This window comes from Pelodiscus sinensis, chromosome 2 (genome assembly GCF_049634645.1).
Source record: "Pelodiscus sinensis isolate JC-2024 chromosome 2, ASM4963464v1, whole genome shotgun sequence".
Taxonomy (NCBI): domain Eukaryota; kingdom Metazoa; phylum Chordata; order Testudines; family Trionychidae; genus Pelodiscus; species Pelodiscus sinensis.
Genome location: NC_134712.1, coordinates 99,940,917 through 99,957,883, shown reverse-complemented (window position 1 = coordinate 99,957,883; position 16,967 = coordinate 99,940,917). Strand labels below are relative to the sequence as shown.

The window sequence follows — 16,967 nt, the reverse complement described above, 5'->3', positions numbered from 1 at the left end:
TGAGCTATAACTTCCAAGTGCTATTTTCAAAGCACTAGTATGAGCCCTGCTAGCCCAAGTCCATTGGCCTGAGCTCAGAAGCTCCTCCTGCTCCCTCCAAAATGCTCTGTAGACAAATCCAAGATGGCTGGAAGTAGATGGGAGTTCTTCTGAAGATGAACATGGAAAGTGTAATGATTTTAAGACAATCAAAGAAGCTAGGAAACTAGAAGGTAAAACTCAGGGTACGCGATTGGCTGCAATCGAAAAGATTATGATGGTGGGAATTCTGTGAAATGTAAATAGTTATAGACTGCCAAAAGAAAAAAATGCAAACACAATCAAGGTCAGCTCAATCTAAAGGCTGACCAGCTAGCTGCCAGATGGTGGGATGTTGTACACAGGGACATGGCCAGGCTGTTGTTAACAGAGGAACAGGCTATGGACAGGAATGAATGGTGCTCCCCATGTCAGTGGTGCTCCCAATGTCAGTAAAAATGACTTGGGATTTGAAGTAGTAGTGGTGGTAGTAAAAAAGGAAAAACTCAAATTAGAACGTATTATTCCTATACAGGCAGTCCCCGGATTACGTACAAGATAGGGACTGTAGGTTTGTTCTTAAGTTGAATCTGTATGTAAGTCGGAACTGGTGTCAGCCGCTGCTGAAACTGATCAGTTTCAACCGTGGCTGAATCTGGATGCCAGTTATGACTTACATACAGATTCAACTTAAGAAACCCAGGCGTCCCCAAGTCAGTTGCTGCTGAAACTGATCAGTGGCTGATTCCAGGAAGCCTGGGGCAGAGCAACTCTGCCTCGGGCTTCCTGTAGTCAGCCGCTGGTCAGTTTCAGCAGGGGCTGACTTGGGGACGCCTGGGGCAGAGCAGCTGGGGTGCTGCCAGGTCGGTCTGGAGCGGCGCTGCGGGACCAACCCGGCAGCCCCCAGCTGCTCTACCCCAGGGGTAGGCAAGAAAAGCCTGGTCTTCTGGGGGGGGGGGGGGCCACTAGCTGCACCCCCCCCCCCAGCAGACCAGGGGGACAGGAGCAAAGCCACGGAGCTGTCCCGCTGCGGGCGTGCTCAGCGGCTTTGCTCTCCGTCTCCCTGGTCTGCAGGGAGACGGGGAGCAAAGCTGCTGAGCACGCGCGCCCGGGCTGTCCCGCTGCGGGCGTGATCCGCGGCTTTGCTCCTGTCCCCCTGGTCTGCTGGGAGGGGAGGGGTCCAGCAAAGCCGCTGGACCCCCCCAGCAGATCAGGGGGACAGGAGCAAAGCCGCCGCCCGGGTGGCTTTGCTCGTTTGCCGGGAGCAAAGCCGCCCAGGCGGCGGCTTTGCTCGGGTGTCCCTGGTCTGCTGGGGGGGTCCAGTGGCTTTGCTGGACCCCCCCAGCAGACCAGGGGGACAGGAGCAAAGCCGCCCAGGCGGCGGGAGTCCCGCTGCCTGGGTGGCTTTGCTCGGGTGTCACTGGTCTGCTGGGGGGGGGGTCCAACGGCTTTGCTGGACCCCCCCAGCAGACCAGGGAGACTGGGAGAAGCTTTTCTCACCCCGGAGGACACGGGCGGCGACCCGCCGACCGTGAGCTCCGGGGCGAGAAAAGCCCCATTCGTAAGTGCGGATCCGACATAAGTCGGATCCGCGTAAGTCGGGGACTGCCTATACATATGTTCGTCAGTATGCAAGACACTGAAGTGCTAACTAATGTTATTGCAGGAACGCAATATTAATTCATCTCAATTTTTGTAACAAATATAAAACTGACAATGCATCTGATTCAGTTTAACCAAGGCCAAGTCTGTACAAATGTCTTGGTACTCTTCTTCATAAGAGATATTATGTCAAAGACAGATGCAAAAGTGTGCTAGAAAGCAATATATTAGCACTAGAATGATAAAGATCCTTTTCCCTATAAGAAAGGGTTACCTGAGGTCAACTAGGAACACCTGACTCCAACTACCGGCTGCATTAATAAGAATGCTATGAGCAAGATGCAGGAAGTGATTCTTCCCCTCTACTTTGCGCTGATTAGGCCTCAACTGGAATATTCTGACCAGTTCTGGGCACCACATTTCAGGAAAGATAAAGAAATTGGAGAAGGTCCAGAGAAGAGCAACAAAAATGATTAAAGGTCTAGAAAACATGAGTGATGAGGGATGACTGAAAGAACTTCCCACGGCTCCCCTTGGCTGCAAATGGCTGCCACATGGCTCCATGGCTACAGTACTGGTAAATAAACAAAATGGAGCAGCCCGCTTACAGCTCTCTGAATGGATCTGCAGACCACTTTGAGAAACACTGATCTAGACGATGCTTGGTCCTGCCATTAGGGCAAGGGACTGGAGTTGATGACCTTTCAAAGTCCCTTCCAGTTCTAGTATTCTACGATTCTATGAAACTAGTGCAATTCTGACAGTGGTTTTATGATGTGAACACCTAAGTAGATCCACTAACTCTTGAGCATGAATGGCAAAATAATATTAGATAAATTCATCTCTTTGCACAGGCTGCTGAAGAGGTGGACACTTAAGGGGAATCAAATTTATGGAAGGAAAGGGGGTTTGTATTTTCTGCTTGCAGATCACTAATATTTGTTTTTGCAATTTACACCTACCGATTTGGGGGATTTGTTCTTTTTTATTCTGTACAAATCTAAATACTTATAAATACAATACTAAATAAATCTGTTTTGAAAAAATGCACATCCACAAAATGCTAATTGCTTTTTGCTAGTATGGATTTAATACCTTTATTCCTGCATTTCGTAGCATCTCCAGAGTTGGTCTAACATCTGCTTGCAGTTGATCCTCTACTCCAGTGAGGCACAGCAATTCCATTTCTCTTTCCAGACTCTCCACAACAGCAGCCACCTTAAGGGCTCTATCATGTATGCTTAACTTTGCTTGGTTATATCGATTCTGTTTTTGCACAAACACAAGCCCCTTATTTTAGGGAGAGTTTACTATCACTCAAAGAGAAAATAAATCTTCAGTTTGTCAGTATTTGTTGACAATGACAACGCATCATGCACCATGTTAAATGTATCTAAATATTTTAAATCCAAGAACTAGCAATTATGAAAAATAAAATCCACTGACCAATCAGTATATCAGTGCAAGTTTCCTAGCATGACACAGAGTGAATGAGCAGACTTTATAAAAAGCAGGCCTCATGACACCTAAGTAGTGACTGTCCTTGTCTTTCAGAACTAGTAGATTTTTATGTTATACCGACATTTTAAAATTAAATTTAAATTAGGATCTCTGAAGCTGTATAACCAGAGCCCTGCCATACCAATTTCACAACCATGTAAAATATGTCACAGATCATCTAATCAGCCTCCCCCAGGAAATCTGATCTTCCCTGCTGCTTGGAGCCGAGGATTCCTAGATGCTAGTCCAGCTGTTCTGGGGAGGGACAGGAGCTGTCTTCCATGGCTGCTCTTAGACAGCTCAGACAAACCTCCAAGAGCTGGGCTCAGGGCTACCATCCCCTCTCTACCACCATCCCTAGCTCCTACCAGCTCCAGATCCAGGTGCAGAGCTTTCGTTTGTGGTGGTTACAGATAGAGCAGTCTGAGTTCTGGGCTTCTGCCCCCTGCCATGCCATTTGGGGGTCAGGGCTGCCTGGGCTGGGGGTTTTCCAGGTGTCTGGCTTCCTCTCTCAGCGGCTCCTCCCAGGGCTGGGATTTGACTCGTCAGCTACTTCTGCACCCTCCTGCTTCAGCTAGAGTTCAGAACAGCCCTGACTCAGAGCTTCTGCACACACACAGCCTACCAAACCAGGTCAGCCCAGTTCAGAGCTTCCATCCTCTCCCTGCTCTGCTAGGACTTGAGGCTGCCTGAGCTTGAGTCTTCAACCCCACAGCTGCAGCTGGGGCTCAGTGCTTCTTCTCTCATGACTCCTGCAAGGGCTCAGAGTGGCCTGGTAGAGGCTTCAGCCATGGAGCTTCTTCTGGGGTTGGGGTATCCATTTTTTCTGGAGGAATCCTGTCCTAACCTGTCCCTACTGTGGACTAGCAGCTAGGAGCACCCACTCGGGGTGCTCCCAACAGCAGAGAGGAAATCCTACCCATCTCTACCTCTGGGGAAACCTCTAACTGCAGGAAGCTGGGAATACAGCACAGATGCCGTTCCACACCCCCAAATCCCATTTTGGTTCAGGACCTCTATGGTTACACCACTATGAAATTTCAGATGTAAACATCTGAAACCATGAAACTGACCATTTTGAAAACCCTCAGGCCATGAAATTGACCAAAATAGACAATGAATTTAGTAGGGCCCTAGGTATAACAATCATCCAATGGTATCCTAAACAAAACTATACAATATCATGTGAAAGAGATTTTGTCACGGAACGTCAAAAGCTATGATAAAATATCACAACATTTCTGTTTAAACACATTTGTTATTACCAATATTTTAAATCAGTGGTGGGCAACCTATGGCCTTCTGGGGCTTGTACTGTGGCCTGCAGATACCTGGTTGCCTCCTTCCCCTGGGTGCCTCTCGCACACCAAGATACCAGAGCCATCCCTGTTTAAATTAAAATTTGATTCTCAAGTCACCTTCATAGAATATAAATAGCGGTATTCTTTATAAAGTGCTTTGCTTTCTTTGAGCACAAGAGCTATGCCTGGAACACAGATTCCTCTATTTTCATACCTCAAAATCTTGGTATTGCTCTTCTGTTAATGACTTCTTGGAAACCACTAGAGTGCGCAATCCTTCGCGTGCCATGTTGCCACACTGGATAGATAAAAATACAAAAGACTAATGTAGGTAAAATAGCATGATATTCTGTACTACAGCTCAATGATTGGCATGTAGTACCTATGTTTACAGAGAGGAATTACAGACTAGTCAGCCTCACTTCAATACTTGGAATGATATTGGAACAAATTATTAAACAATCAGTTTTTAATCTCCTTTGCATCTATACTGCAGGGTTTAACTCAAAATAAACTATGCAAATTGAGCTATGTCAATTGCATAGATTATTTTGAAATAGCTTATTTTGAAATTGGGAGTGTCTACACAGCACTTATTTCGAAATAGAGCACTCTTCCGCTGACTTTCCTTACTGCTCGTACAGCAAGGGTTACAGGAGTTGGAGTAAGATGTTCTCCAGCTTGACAGTATTTTGACATTATTCCGAAATTATTGCCTGCTATGTAGATGTGGACTACTAATAATGTTGCTGTATAGACTTACCGCTAGAGGATAAAATCTAGAAAAAAAATCATGCCAAAATTAACCTAATTTCCTTTTTTGACAAGGTTACAGGTCTAGGGGAGCAAAATCTACTAAAATATGAACTAATCACAGAAAGTACAATGAGCAAGGAATAGTATTCAGGACAAGATTAAGATTTATTGGGAGGTGGAAGAGTCTTGGTTTGAATGAAGTTGCTTCCATTAAAAAACTGAATCTGACACCATAAATAATTATAGGAATAACTAATCTCCCCCTTTCCTGCATATAACACATCCATCTACATACTCAGGGAGCTAAAGTGCAGACTGTCATTTGGACCACCCTCAAGAAAGTCACAAGACTTAGTACAGAGTTACAGGAATGTTAATTTGTCTTGCACCACAACAAGCCTTGTAGCTGCTTGGGCTTGATAGTGAGACTAGTTTCTTATGAGTATTCAGCATAGTGGTTTTAACCCAGTCTTATAAGTCCTTTATCTCATATTTTTTTCCTTTGCCAAGCTGAGACAAATAAGCAATTTGGATCCTTGTAGAGCACCAGACATTGAGAAAAGCATCTGATGCCATGCATGGCTCATGAACTCTTAGTTGAAAAGGAAATTCAAATCAGCTTTGATAAAAATGATATATTGTACATTAAAAACTGGCTAAGCGGCTGTGATGTAAATGGCAAAGTGCTGAATTGGAGGAAGGTGCCCCAAGAGTTATGCATGAATCAGTGTATAAAAAGTACTATTTCACATTTATATTCAAAATTTATGAAGGAATCAACGGGAAACAATTTACAATGGTATGACTGCAAAAAAGGCTAAGGTAAAGGGCTAAAATGTATATTTGGATAGATGAATATTAAAATGTGGAAGGTGAAGGAAAATATTAGTTGGGATGCATGTAAACGACAAGCAGGAAGAGATTATTGCATGTGATATGCAGAGCTATCAGTAGAAGTAATAAGATTCATCTTATTTTTTTTAAATGTAGTCAGAATATAAGATAAATCTTCCTGACAAAATGGCATTTTAGCCCAGTTTTTCTCCACTCTTGATAGTTAAGTTCCCCTTCAGGAAACTGAAGCCAATCATGCCTCCCTCAACTCTGTTTTCTGTTATAAGAGGCCTGCCTAAAATGGGCAGAATATATTGTTAAATGGGAAGCGACTGTCTAGGAAGGAGTACTGCAGAAAGGGATCTAGGGGTCACAAGCTAAATATGAGTCAACAGTATAACATTGTTGGAAAAAAAGCAAACATGATTCTCGGCTACATTAACAGGAGTGTTGTGAGCAATACACGAGAAGTCATTCGGCCTCAGTTGGAGTATTGTGTCCTGTTCTGGGCACTACATTTCAAGATGTGGAGATATTGGAGAAGGTCCAGAGAAGAGCAACAAAAATGATTAAAGGTCTAGAAAACATGAGCTATGAGGAAAGACTGAAAGAAATGTGCTTCTTTAGTTTAGAAAAGAGAAGACTGAGAGGGGACATGACAACAGTTTTCAAGTATCTAAAAGGGTGATAAAAGGAGGAGGGAGAAAAATTGTTCTCCTTGGCCATTGATGATAGGACAAGAAGCAATGGGCTTAAATTGCAGCAAGGGAGATTTAGGTAGGACATTAGGGAAAACTTAACTATTAGGGTGGTTAAACTCTGGAATAAACTGCCTAGGGAGATTGTGGAATCTCATCACTGGAGGGCTGTGTCTACATTGGCCCCTATTCCGTAATAGGGATGCTAATGTAGCACTTTGGAATAGGAAAATCCACGGGGGATTTAAATATCCTCCGTGGCATTTGCATTAACATGGCTGCCGCTTTTTTCCGGCTTGTAGATAAGCCGGAGAAAAGCGCCAGTCTGGACGCGATCCTCCGGAAAATAAGCTCTTTTCCGGAGGATCTCTTATTCCTACTTGAAAATAGACAATAGAGTAGATAATGGCAGTAATGCAGAGTGGGTCTCTTAGAAAAAATAAGCACCGGGAGAGGCAGCAAGGACCATAGATGATGGGTGGAGGGAAGCTTGGTGAGTATGTGGGGTTCAGAGGTGGTGGCAGAGGGATAGCAAAATGTGTGTCTGGCCACAGAACATTCTTGTTCTTGCTAGATATACTACAGTAAACAGAATTTAACATTCCCCCATCTTTAACCATCATTAATTTGCTCCCAGTATTTACTCTTTTGGAATAACTAGGGACTGAATCAGGGGGTGGGGAGACCCCTCTCACTTTGGTTTTCCTAACTAAATGATAACACAGTATGCTATCATTAGTTAGGTCATTTGGATTCTTCCTGCTAATCTTTTTGACTGAAGTTTTAGCATTGATTAAAACAACTTTTTAGATGGTTAAAGCATATGCAATAGAGCTAAGGGTATGTCTAGACAACGCTATATTTTTGAAAGAGGATATGCAAATTCTGCAGGATCTCACTTCTTCCGCTCTCTCTTTAGAAAGTGAAAGTAGTCTGGGGACAGTTTTTTCGGAACCCCCCCCTTTTTGAAAAACCATGTAAACCTCATTTTTTAAGGAAGAGTGTTTTTTCAAAAAAGGGGTTCCCCCCCAAAACTGTGTCCAGACTACTTTCACTTTTGAAAGACCCGCTTTCGAAAGTGAGATCAGAAGATATGCAAATTCCCACAGAATTTGCATATCCTCTTTTGAAAATACAGCGTAGTCTAGACATAGCCTAAGACATGACTGTCAAGGAAATATGATTTCTCTGTAGCAAAAGCATTTCTTGCTGATCAAAACGATTACACCCTAAAAGGAATCTTAAAAAAAAAAAAAAAAAGCATAAAACAACTGTCTTAATGAAAACCAAGCCTGATGCTGGCCTGTCTGGTGTAAAACACTTATTGATTTGACCTCATAATGTTAAATAAATTAAACAAGTATTTTACAATTAATTGTGTATCATTATCGCCAAAAGTAATTTTTATGACATTTTGTTAGGTCTTGAGGGAGTTTAATTTATTCATGTCCCTGATTAAATCAAACTGCCCTGAAGCAGATATTGATTCATATTGCCAATACCATTATGAACATAGATGGTGTGATCATTGTATTACCATATTGTCTATATGCAGGGTCAGTTTAGGATGATTACTGGTGCCTAGTGCAGCAACACAGTGGAAAATATTTAAGCAGTTTTGAAATGCAGTCTGTAAATAAATATATACATAGAGCTAATATTACTAAAAATTATGTTTATATACACATGGTTAAGAAAATGTATTTCATTTTAGCTACATCCATGACAATATTTCAGGATTCCTAGCCAATTGTACAATTTAACAATAAAGAGACTAATAGGTGCTATATATAGAATATTTCTCAAAAATATTTAGGTTTTATGTGTATATTTGTTTTGGAAGGAATATGTTACCTAACAAACATGTTTTTAGTCTCAGGTCACTATGTTATTGAGCAAAACTATTACTTCTACTTTTCTTTCTGAGTTATACAAAATTTGTAAACAATTGCAATTCCTTAAAACCTATTCATGATACACTTAATTGCATTTCACAATTCATTATTGCTTTGATTCAGAATTTCTATTTCTGAACCTATTCCAATAACATCTGTGGTAAAGAAGACAATGTGGTTTCTCCTTCTGTTCTTTGCAAATGTCAGCTATAAAATATTTTTCCATGACAAAATAAAGTACTCAGACTTCTTTACTTAATTTTCTACTCAACATTGTTTCTCAATTATATTTGTTACCTCTTCTTCTAGCCAGTCATTGTACTGTACAATGGTGGACATTGCAACATCTGCACCTTTCATATAAAAAGTGATTTCCCCAGTAGATTCATCCTGGAATTTTAGAAAAACAGTAGAAGAAATATTTTGTCCATATTGTTTAAAACAAAATGACCACATTTTTAAAATAATCTGATCGTACTTTAATACAGTAAAATAAATTTGAAACAGCCAGTAGCAGTGATGATCTCCCTTTAGCATAAACCTACCACCTTTCATAAAAGTTGTCAAAATGCTTTACAAAAAGGTAGGCAAGTTTTATCACTCAATTTAATTAATTTTATCCATAAAATATGCACATCTTAGTCTGTAGGTGAAAACACACAATTAAAATCTACAAATTGATAAAGTGGATTGAATGAAACATCTATTACTCATCAATGTATATACTATGAAAAAGGCTCGAATTATGGACATCTAATTAAAACTCAAAAATTTCAAAAATAAATGAAGCCCTTAAAAACGGAAGCCATATACATCATCATAATCATTGTTATAAAATGTGGGATAGGTAAAGAGGAAAAACAGTTACTCACCTTTGTACTGTTGTTCTTTGAGGTGCGTGTGTGCCATGTGCATGGCTGCTGGAAAGTTTTTATCTAGCTGCTACTCATGCTACTTATTGGGTTAGCTGTGAAGCCCCCTCAAGTGACGCTGGTGTGACAACCTATATACGACCCTGCTGTAGCAACAGCTTCTCAGTTCCCTTTTTTGCTAGCTACTCAACAGCGGGGAAAGAGGGTGGGGGTATGAAATAGATATGAACAACACATCCCGAAAAAGAACAGTTACAAAGGTGAGTAACTGTTTTTACCTCGAGTGCTTACTTATGTGTCTTCCATTAGAGATGACTCACAAGTCTTATCCAGGAGGAGGGGTTGGAGTCAGAGTGTGGCTGACCCATGGACCGTGGAGTCAAAGGCTGCATCCTGTCTGAACTACTGCATGATTGTATAGTGCGACATGAAGGTATGCACTGAGGACCAAGTCGTGGCTCTGCAGAATTACTTGAGGGGCACATGATCCAGGAAAGCCTCTGAAGAAGCTTGCTCTTATATAGAGTGCCATGAGAGGCAGTGGGGAGACCTTAGAGAGATCATAACACAAGTGGATACATGTGTGAGGTGCACGATGCATTGCAAAGAGACAGGTAATCTCTTCACATGATCTGCCACCATTGGTTACTCTAACAGTGGGGAAAAGTTGTTGGGAGTTGCTTGGTCCAGTCAACGTAAAGCGAGTACACTCCTCACATCAAGGGAATTCAGGTGAGGCTTCAGGTAGAACATGGGGAGAAAAATGTCCTGCCCAGTGTGGAAACTGGAGCTAACTTTTGGAAGAAAGGCCTGGTAAGGTCAAAGCTGAACCCTGTCTTGTGGAAGACAGCCTACGGGGATTCTGACATCAGGGCGCAAAGCTCCCATACCTGCCAAGCAGAGGTAATCACAAGCAGAAAGGATACTTTCTATGAAAGGTAAAGCAGGGAGCACATGACTCGAGGCTCAAAGGAAGGACCTATGAGCGCTTCAGGGACATCAGGTAGTCCAGCTTCTGAAGTACAGAGGCAGATAGAGGGTCCAGACTGCACTGCAGGCTCCAACATGAAAAATACTTCCACTTCACAGAGTGAGACTAGTAGAGGACTTTCTGCTAATAAGGAGGACGTGCTGAACTTGCTATGAGCTGCCGAACTCAGCTAGGTTTAGTCACGAAGCTGATATATTGTGAGGAGGAGGGAGCAAAGGTCTGGATGGCAGAGGCACCCATGATGCTGTGTGATGAGGTCTGGGAGCAGAGGAAGCAGAATAGGCAGTAGTACCCACAGCTCCAAGAGAGTGGGGTACCAGTGCTCCTGAGCCCATGCCAGGGCTATCAGGATAATATTCACACATCTCTGCAGAGGTTGAGGAGCACCTTGTGGACCAACAAGAATGGGAGAAACGCATACAGGAGGCCAGTATCCCACAGAATCAGGATGGCACAAAGAAGTTACTCACCTTCATGCAGTAACTATGTTCTTCAAGATGGATCCCTGTGGGTGCTCCACAGAGATGGTGTCGGGCTCATCCTGGCGCCACAGCTCGAAGTTTTCCAATAGCTGTGTTTAGCCGGGTTGCGCATGTGCGATCAATAGGTCGCTGTTTGCGCCCTTTGATTGTTGTGCGCACCCGGCTCCCCACTCAGTTCCTCCCACCGTTCGATATCTGGAAAGAGAGAAAAACAACTCTGGAACAGGGAGGAAGGGCAGGATGTGGAGCACCTACGGGGACCCATCTCAAAGAACCATAGTTACTTCATGAAGGTGAGTAACTTCTTCTTCAAGTGCTCCCCGGGGTGCTCCACTGATGGGGACTATGTAGCAGTACCCCATTTTGCATTTCTGGAGTTAGGGTTTGTCAGTGACTGAAAGTACTGCTGAAGTCACTGAGGAATCTGCTGCCAACTGCTGCACTATTGCATAATGGTTCATAAAGGTCAAATTTGGGACCATGTGGCCACTCTGCAAATGTCTGGCAGTGAGACTCAGCAGACAAAGGCAGTGGATATTGCTACTGCCCTGGTGGTATGTGCTCTAGGTAAATCCTGAAGGGGCTTGTTGCGGATTGAGTAGCAGGTATTGATGCAAGAAACTATGATCTTCGAAACATGCTGGAAGAATAACTGGTTGCTCTTGGAGTAGTCTTCTATGGATACTAGTAGGTGATCAGTTTTGCGCCAGTTCCACGTCCTGGGGATGTAAAAAGCTATAGTTCTACGTACATCCAGGGTGTGGAGTAGCAATGCTCGAGCGGAGGCATGTGGTTTTGGATAAAAGACCCGCAGAACGATAGATTCGTTCACATAAAATTGTGAAGAAACTTCAGGAATGAAAGTAGGATGAGTGCGTAACATAATCCGAGTCTCTGTTGAAAACTGTGAAGGGTGGTGTTTCCATTAGTGCTGCGAGTTCACTGACCCTATGGGCGGACAGAAGTGCTAATAGAAATACCACCTTCATGGTGAGCATGGATAGTGATGTTGTGACTAAAGGCTCAAAAGGCGGGTACATCAAGGTGTCTAGTACCAAGTCCAAGCTCCAAGAGGGGGGTTGGGGTCTTCGGAGAGGTTTGCTATTCCCTTAAGCAATCTCTTAGTCAGTGGATAAGCAAAGATTGAATGCCCGTTGATGGGTCCGTGAAAGACACTAATTGCAGATAAGTGCACTCTAAGAGTAGAGATAGAGAAACATGTTTGATCAAAGATTTTATGTATCAGTGAAGAGTATGGATTGATGTTGCTGTTATTACACCAAGCTGCGAATCTATTCCATTTTACCAAGTAAGTCTTCCTTGTAGATTCTCTTCTACTGTGCAAAAGAACCGCCTTCACCCCATCTGGGCAAAAGCGCTCCTCTATGTTGAACCAGCTAGGAGCCACACTGTCAAATGGAGGGTCTCCGGTCTCGGATGCAACAGGGAGCCGTGGCTCGGAGAGAGAAGATCTGGGGGGGGGGGGGGGGAGAGGAGGAGGGGCAGAGGACACGGTGGTTGTAGGGACATTCTGTGGAGAAACGGGTACCAACGTTGTCTTGCCCAAGCCGGTGCTAGGAGAATTACTTGAGCTGAACTCTCTCTGATCTTCTGCATCACCCTCGGTATAAGCACCGTCGGTGGAAACGCATAAAGCAGAAGTCCGTCCCAGTGGACTAGCAGCACATCCCCAAGGGACCCTTTGCCTATTCCTCGTCTCAAACAGTATAGATGACATTTTCTGCTGTTGTAGGTAGTGAAAAGGTCTATCTGAGGCAATCACCAAGTGTGGAAGATGCGGTTCAGGACATCAGGATGTATTTCCCATTTGTGGTCGTGAGGGAAATGTCTGCTGAGTGTGTCTGCCATGATGTTGCTCGTGCCTGGTAAGTAAGATGCTATCAGGGTGATGAGGTTCCGCATATGCCAGTTCCATAAGTGGACTGGTTTTGCGCAGAGCAGTCAGGAAAGTGCTCCTTCTTGACGACTGATATAATACATAGTGGCTATATTGTCCATCAGAACCTGGACAGTCGTACCGGTAATGTGCGCCTGGAAATATTTGCAAGCGAGGAATATGGCTTTTAGTTCCAGTATATTGATATGTACAACGGCCTGTGTTGAAGACCATTTCCCCGTCACGGACATGCCACTGATGTGTGCGCCCCAGCCAACAAGGGAGGTGTCTGTAATCAGTTGGCTTGATGGCTGTTGACGTTGGAATGGAACCTCCGCTAGTAGATTTTGAGGGTTCAACCACCAACCTAATGATCTGCGAACTACAGCAGTTGGATTTATCACCTTGTGAGTGCTGTATTTTGTTAGGGTATATACTGATGCCAACCAATGCTGCAGACAGCGGAAGTGGAATCTCGCATGGTGAACCACAAAGGTGGTGGCAGCCATATGACCCATGAGGCGGAGGCATGTGAGCATAGTCACTGTAGGGGCTTGGATGATGACTGTGGCTAGCTCCTGTATAATCTGAAAATGCTCAAGGTAAGTAATCACGAGCGGTGGTGCAATCTAGTCGTGCTCCTATAAAATTTATTATCTGTGTAGAATCTGCTTGTTGATTATGAGTCTGAACGACTGGAATGTTTGTCTGGCTACTGTGATCATATGTAATGTTTCTTGCCTCGACTGGCCTTTTATAAGGCAGTCGTCGAGGTATGGAAATATAATCACACCTCTGCGCTGCAGGTGAGCTGCTACAACTGCCAGAGTCTTCTAAAAGACTCTGGGGGAGGATGCAAGTCCAAACGGTAGAACGCGATATTGAAAATGATCATCGCCAATGGTGAAGTGAAGGAAACGTCTGTGAGCTGGACGGATCGTTATATGAAAATACACATCTTGCAGTCGTCCTTGTCCAATGATGGTATTATCGTGGAAAGGGTCACTTGTTCAACTTCCTGAGGTCAAGGATAGACCTCCACCCTCCGTTTTTTTCCTCTGTAAGAAAATACCATGAATAGAACTCTCTTCCTCTGAACTAGGGAGGAACGGCCTCTATAACTCCTATGGACAGCAGATGCTGAGCCTCCTCCTTCAATAGGGTCTTGTGAGATAGGTCCCTGAAGAGAGACGGGGTTGGTGGATTTGTCGGTGGTATGGTCGTGAAGGGGATGGTGAACCCGAATAACACAAGTTGTAATACCAATCGGTCCGATGTAATAGCTGCCCATTGAGCTTGAAAAGGTCGTAGTCGATGGTGAAAGATAGGTAACCTGCTGTTTCACCTTTACTGGAAGGACTTGCTGCATGCCCTCGACAGAAAAGTCAAACTTGCTCCTTTAATTTTGCTGGTTGGCTGTATGGGGTGGTTGGGATCATCTGCGCTGTGGATGTTGACTTGCGCGCGACAGGTCTATAGGTCGTTCTTGATCATGTTGTCTCTAAAAGAGGTAGTCATACCTCCTCTGATAGTACCTTCTGCGCCTAAAGGGAGGTTATACATTCCCAAAGTGCGGAGCGTTGAGCGGGAATCCTTTCCTGAATGGAGGACCTCATTTGTTTTTTCCGCAAATATTTTGTTTCTATCAAACGGCAGGCCTTCCACTTTCGTTTGATGCTCCTTGGGGACCGCTGCAGAGGTAAGCCAGGACGAGCGTCTCATCACTATTGCTGTCTCAGTGGTGCAGGCTGCTGTGTCTGCCACATCCAATGAAATTTGTAAGCTTGCTCGCACTTCTGCGAAACCTTCTTGCACGTAGGATTCAAGAGAGGGCGCTTGGTTTCTGGTAAATACTGAGGCAGCTGAGCTATCTTCTCATAGTTATTAAAGTTGTGGTTAGATAACATGGCAGCGTAATTCGCTATGCGTAAGAGCAGGGTTGCGGAAAAATATATCTTCTTACCAAATATGTCTCATTTTTTCACATCTGGCGTCGTCTTGTCCTGTGGTATTTTGGCACGCTGTTGTGCTGCGTCCACCACCAAGGAGTTTGGCTGTGGGTGATTAAACGGGAGCTCCAGATTTTTGGAAGGAACAAAATATTTCTTGTCCCGTCTCCTGCTGGTAGGTGGGACCAACGCTGGTGTCTGCCAAATGACTTCTGCAGCCTCCATAATGGCTTCTTTGATAGGAATGGAAACTTTTGCACTCTGTCTTGGGTGAAGATTCTTAAATAGCCGATACTGCTTTGTTTGCACCTTTGTTAATTGGACCTCCTGGGACTGGGCCACCCATTTGAAAAGGTCTCGAAACAGTTTGAAGTCATCCAGCAGAGACATATCCCCTGGGAACACTGCTTCATCAGAGAAGGAAGACGAACAGTCAGGAATTGGGATGTCTGTCTGTTGGTCCTCCACTTCTGACAGTTGGCCCTCTTCAGGTTCAGACTGCTGTTTGTTTGAGCCTGGTCTACGTACAGGTGGGGACGGCTGGCGATTATGTGGTAACTGCGGTGACATATGTTGTGCTGGTGGTGGATCAGAGTGTGGAGATTGGTGACGTGCATTTGTGATAGTAATGACATGCAGAATAAGGAGAGTCATGACGGTGGTCGTAGTATCAGTCAAATGGGTGAGGTGACGAGTACCTGGACGATCTGCAACTTGGAAATCGCCTATCGTAACTGGCATGCAGGGATCGACGCGGAGAGTAAGAGTAATGTGGTGACTGCCTGTGCAGCGGAGAGTAGGATCATTGCCTGTAGTGATCATGGAAATGAGAGCGAGCTCTGTATGGCGAGTAGTGAGACCTATTATAGTAGTGATGTCTTGGACTGTCCTGGAGGTAAACATGCTGAAGTGGCGATCAGTATAGTGGAGGCGAAGGGGAGGGACCCGGTGAGAATGTTGGAGATGGGGAACGGGGACTCCCCTGTCTCTGTGTTTTACTAGTCACGTTAGCCGGTGCTGCTGTTTGCGTCAGTGCCGGCTTCTCTAACGGTGCTGGCTCCTGCCTGCTTAGCGGCTCTGCTGATTTCTCTGCTGGTGATGCAGCTGTTTGCACCGTGGGATCATCCTGTGGTGCTGGCATCAGTGCCAGCTTGTTGGTGCTGGTGGAGTCCCCTTCAGTGCCGATCTTGCTGTAGAGGGTGGCCGTTGCAGGGTTGAATGGTGCGGTGCCGGTGGCTTTAAAGCAGGGTGCCACTTGTTGGCACTGAAACTGCCTTTGGTGCCGAGGGAGGTGTCCCAGGGGCCGGCGTCCTCTTTGTTTTTGCCCGACCCAGGTGCCGAGGGTCGTGGGGGAGAGCCAGAGGTCCCTGGCTTATCTCCTGTGCTGATTCTATTTAAAGGATCAGGCAGCAATAAGCACACCGGGGATGCCTTTCTTTTCTTTTGTGGAGCCAGCTTGGGGGAGGAGACCCTTCTTCTCCATGTCCCCCCTGGTTGTTTTGCAGCTGATTAGCCTTGGGTCCAGCGCCTTGTCAAACAGCAGCATTTTCGAGAGCATTTTCTGTCCCGGCGGGAGCAGGCTGTCAGTTTCAAGCAATGCCCACATTTTGGGGGGATGTGAGCCTCCCCTAAATACCGTATGCATGGCATGGGCTCCCTACACAGGGCGCAATTGTTAAAACCTGGGGATCCAGGCATCCTTGGGTTATTGGTGTTTGTCAGGTTTCTCGTCAATTTCAGACCGCGGCTAAAGCTGCTACCGGCTGACTGGGGAAAGCTTTGGTTCAAATAACTTGTTAATGATCCTCTTTTTTTGGAATAACAAAGAAATGTTGAGTAAACAAGGGGGTAACCTATTTACAAACTATTTTTTTTTTTACAGTTCACCTGAGGAGATTGAAAGCACGCTGAGGAGATAAGAGCGCCATCTGAGGCTGAGGACAGTTGAGAGGAATGAGCGGGGAGCCAGGTGCACGCAACAATCAAAGGGCACGAACAGCATGACCTGTTGATCGCGCATGCGCAACCCGGCTGAACATAGCTATTGGAAATCTCCGAGCTACGGCGCCAGGACAAGCCCGACTCCATCAGTGGAGCACCCACGAGGACCACTCGAAGAACCACCGCTACTTACCCTGGACTGAGGTTCCAGAATGAGAAGAAGTGAGGGTA

The 16,967-nt window shown here is 44.9% G+C and overlaps 1 protein-coding gene across 4 annotated transcripts in view; it reads right to left on the bottom strand.

The window, feature by feature from the left end:
• Nucleotides 1-16,967, bottom strand: part of ATP9B (ATPase phospholipid transporting 9B (putative)) — a 314,205-nt gene that overhangs the window by 31,074 nt on the left and 266,164 nt on the right. For 2 of the 4 annotated variants that reach the window (XM_006128867.4, XM_006128868.4), the window contains exons 17-19: nt 8,902-8,994; nt 4,636-4,719; nt 2,716-2,886 (exon numbers count right to left, since the gene is read on the bottom strand). In XM_006128867.4, coding sequence (XP_006128929.1) covers nt 2,716-2,886; nt 4,636-4,719; nt 8,902-8,994 — 348 coding nt within the window. Of the gene's footprint in view, nt 1-2,715; nt 2,911-4,635; nt 4,720-8,901; nt 8,995-16,967 lie in introns of all 4 variants that reach the window. The other 2 variants (XM_075921103.1, XM_075921104.1) reach the window with 1 other exon arrangement.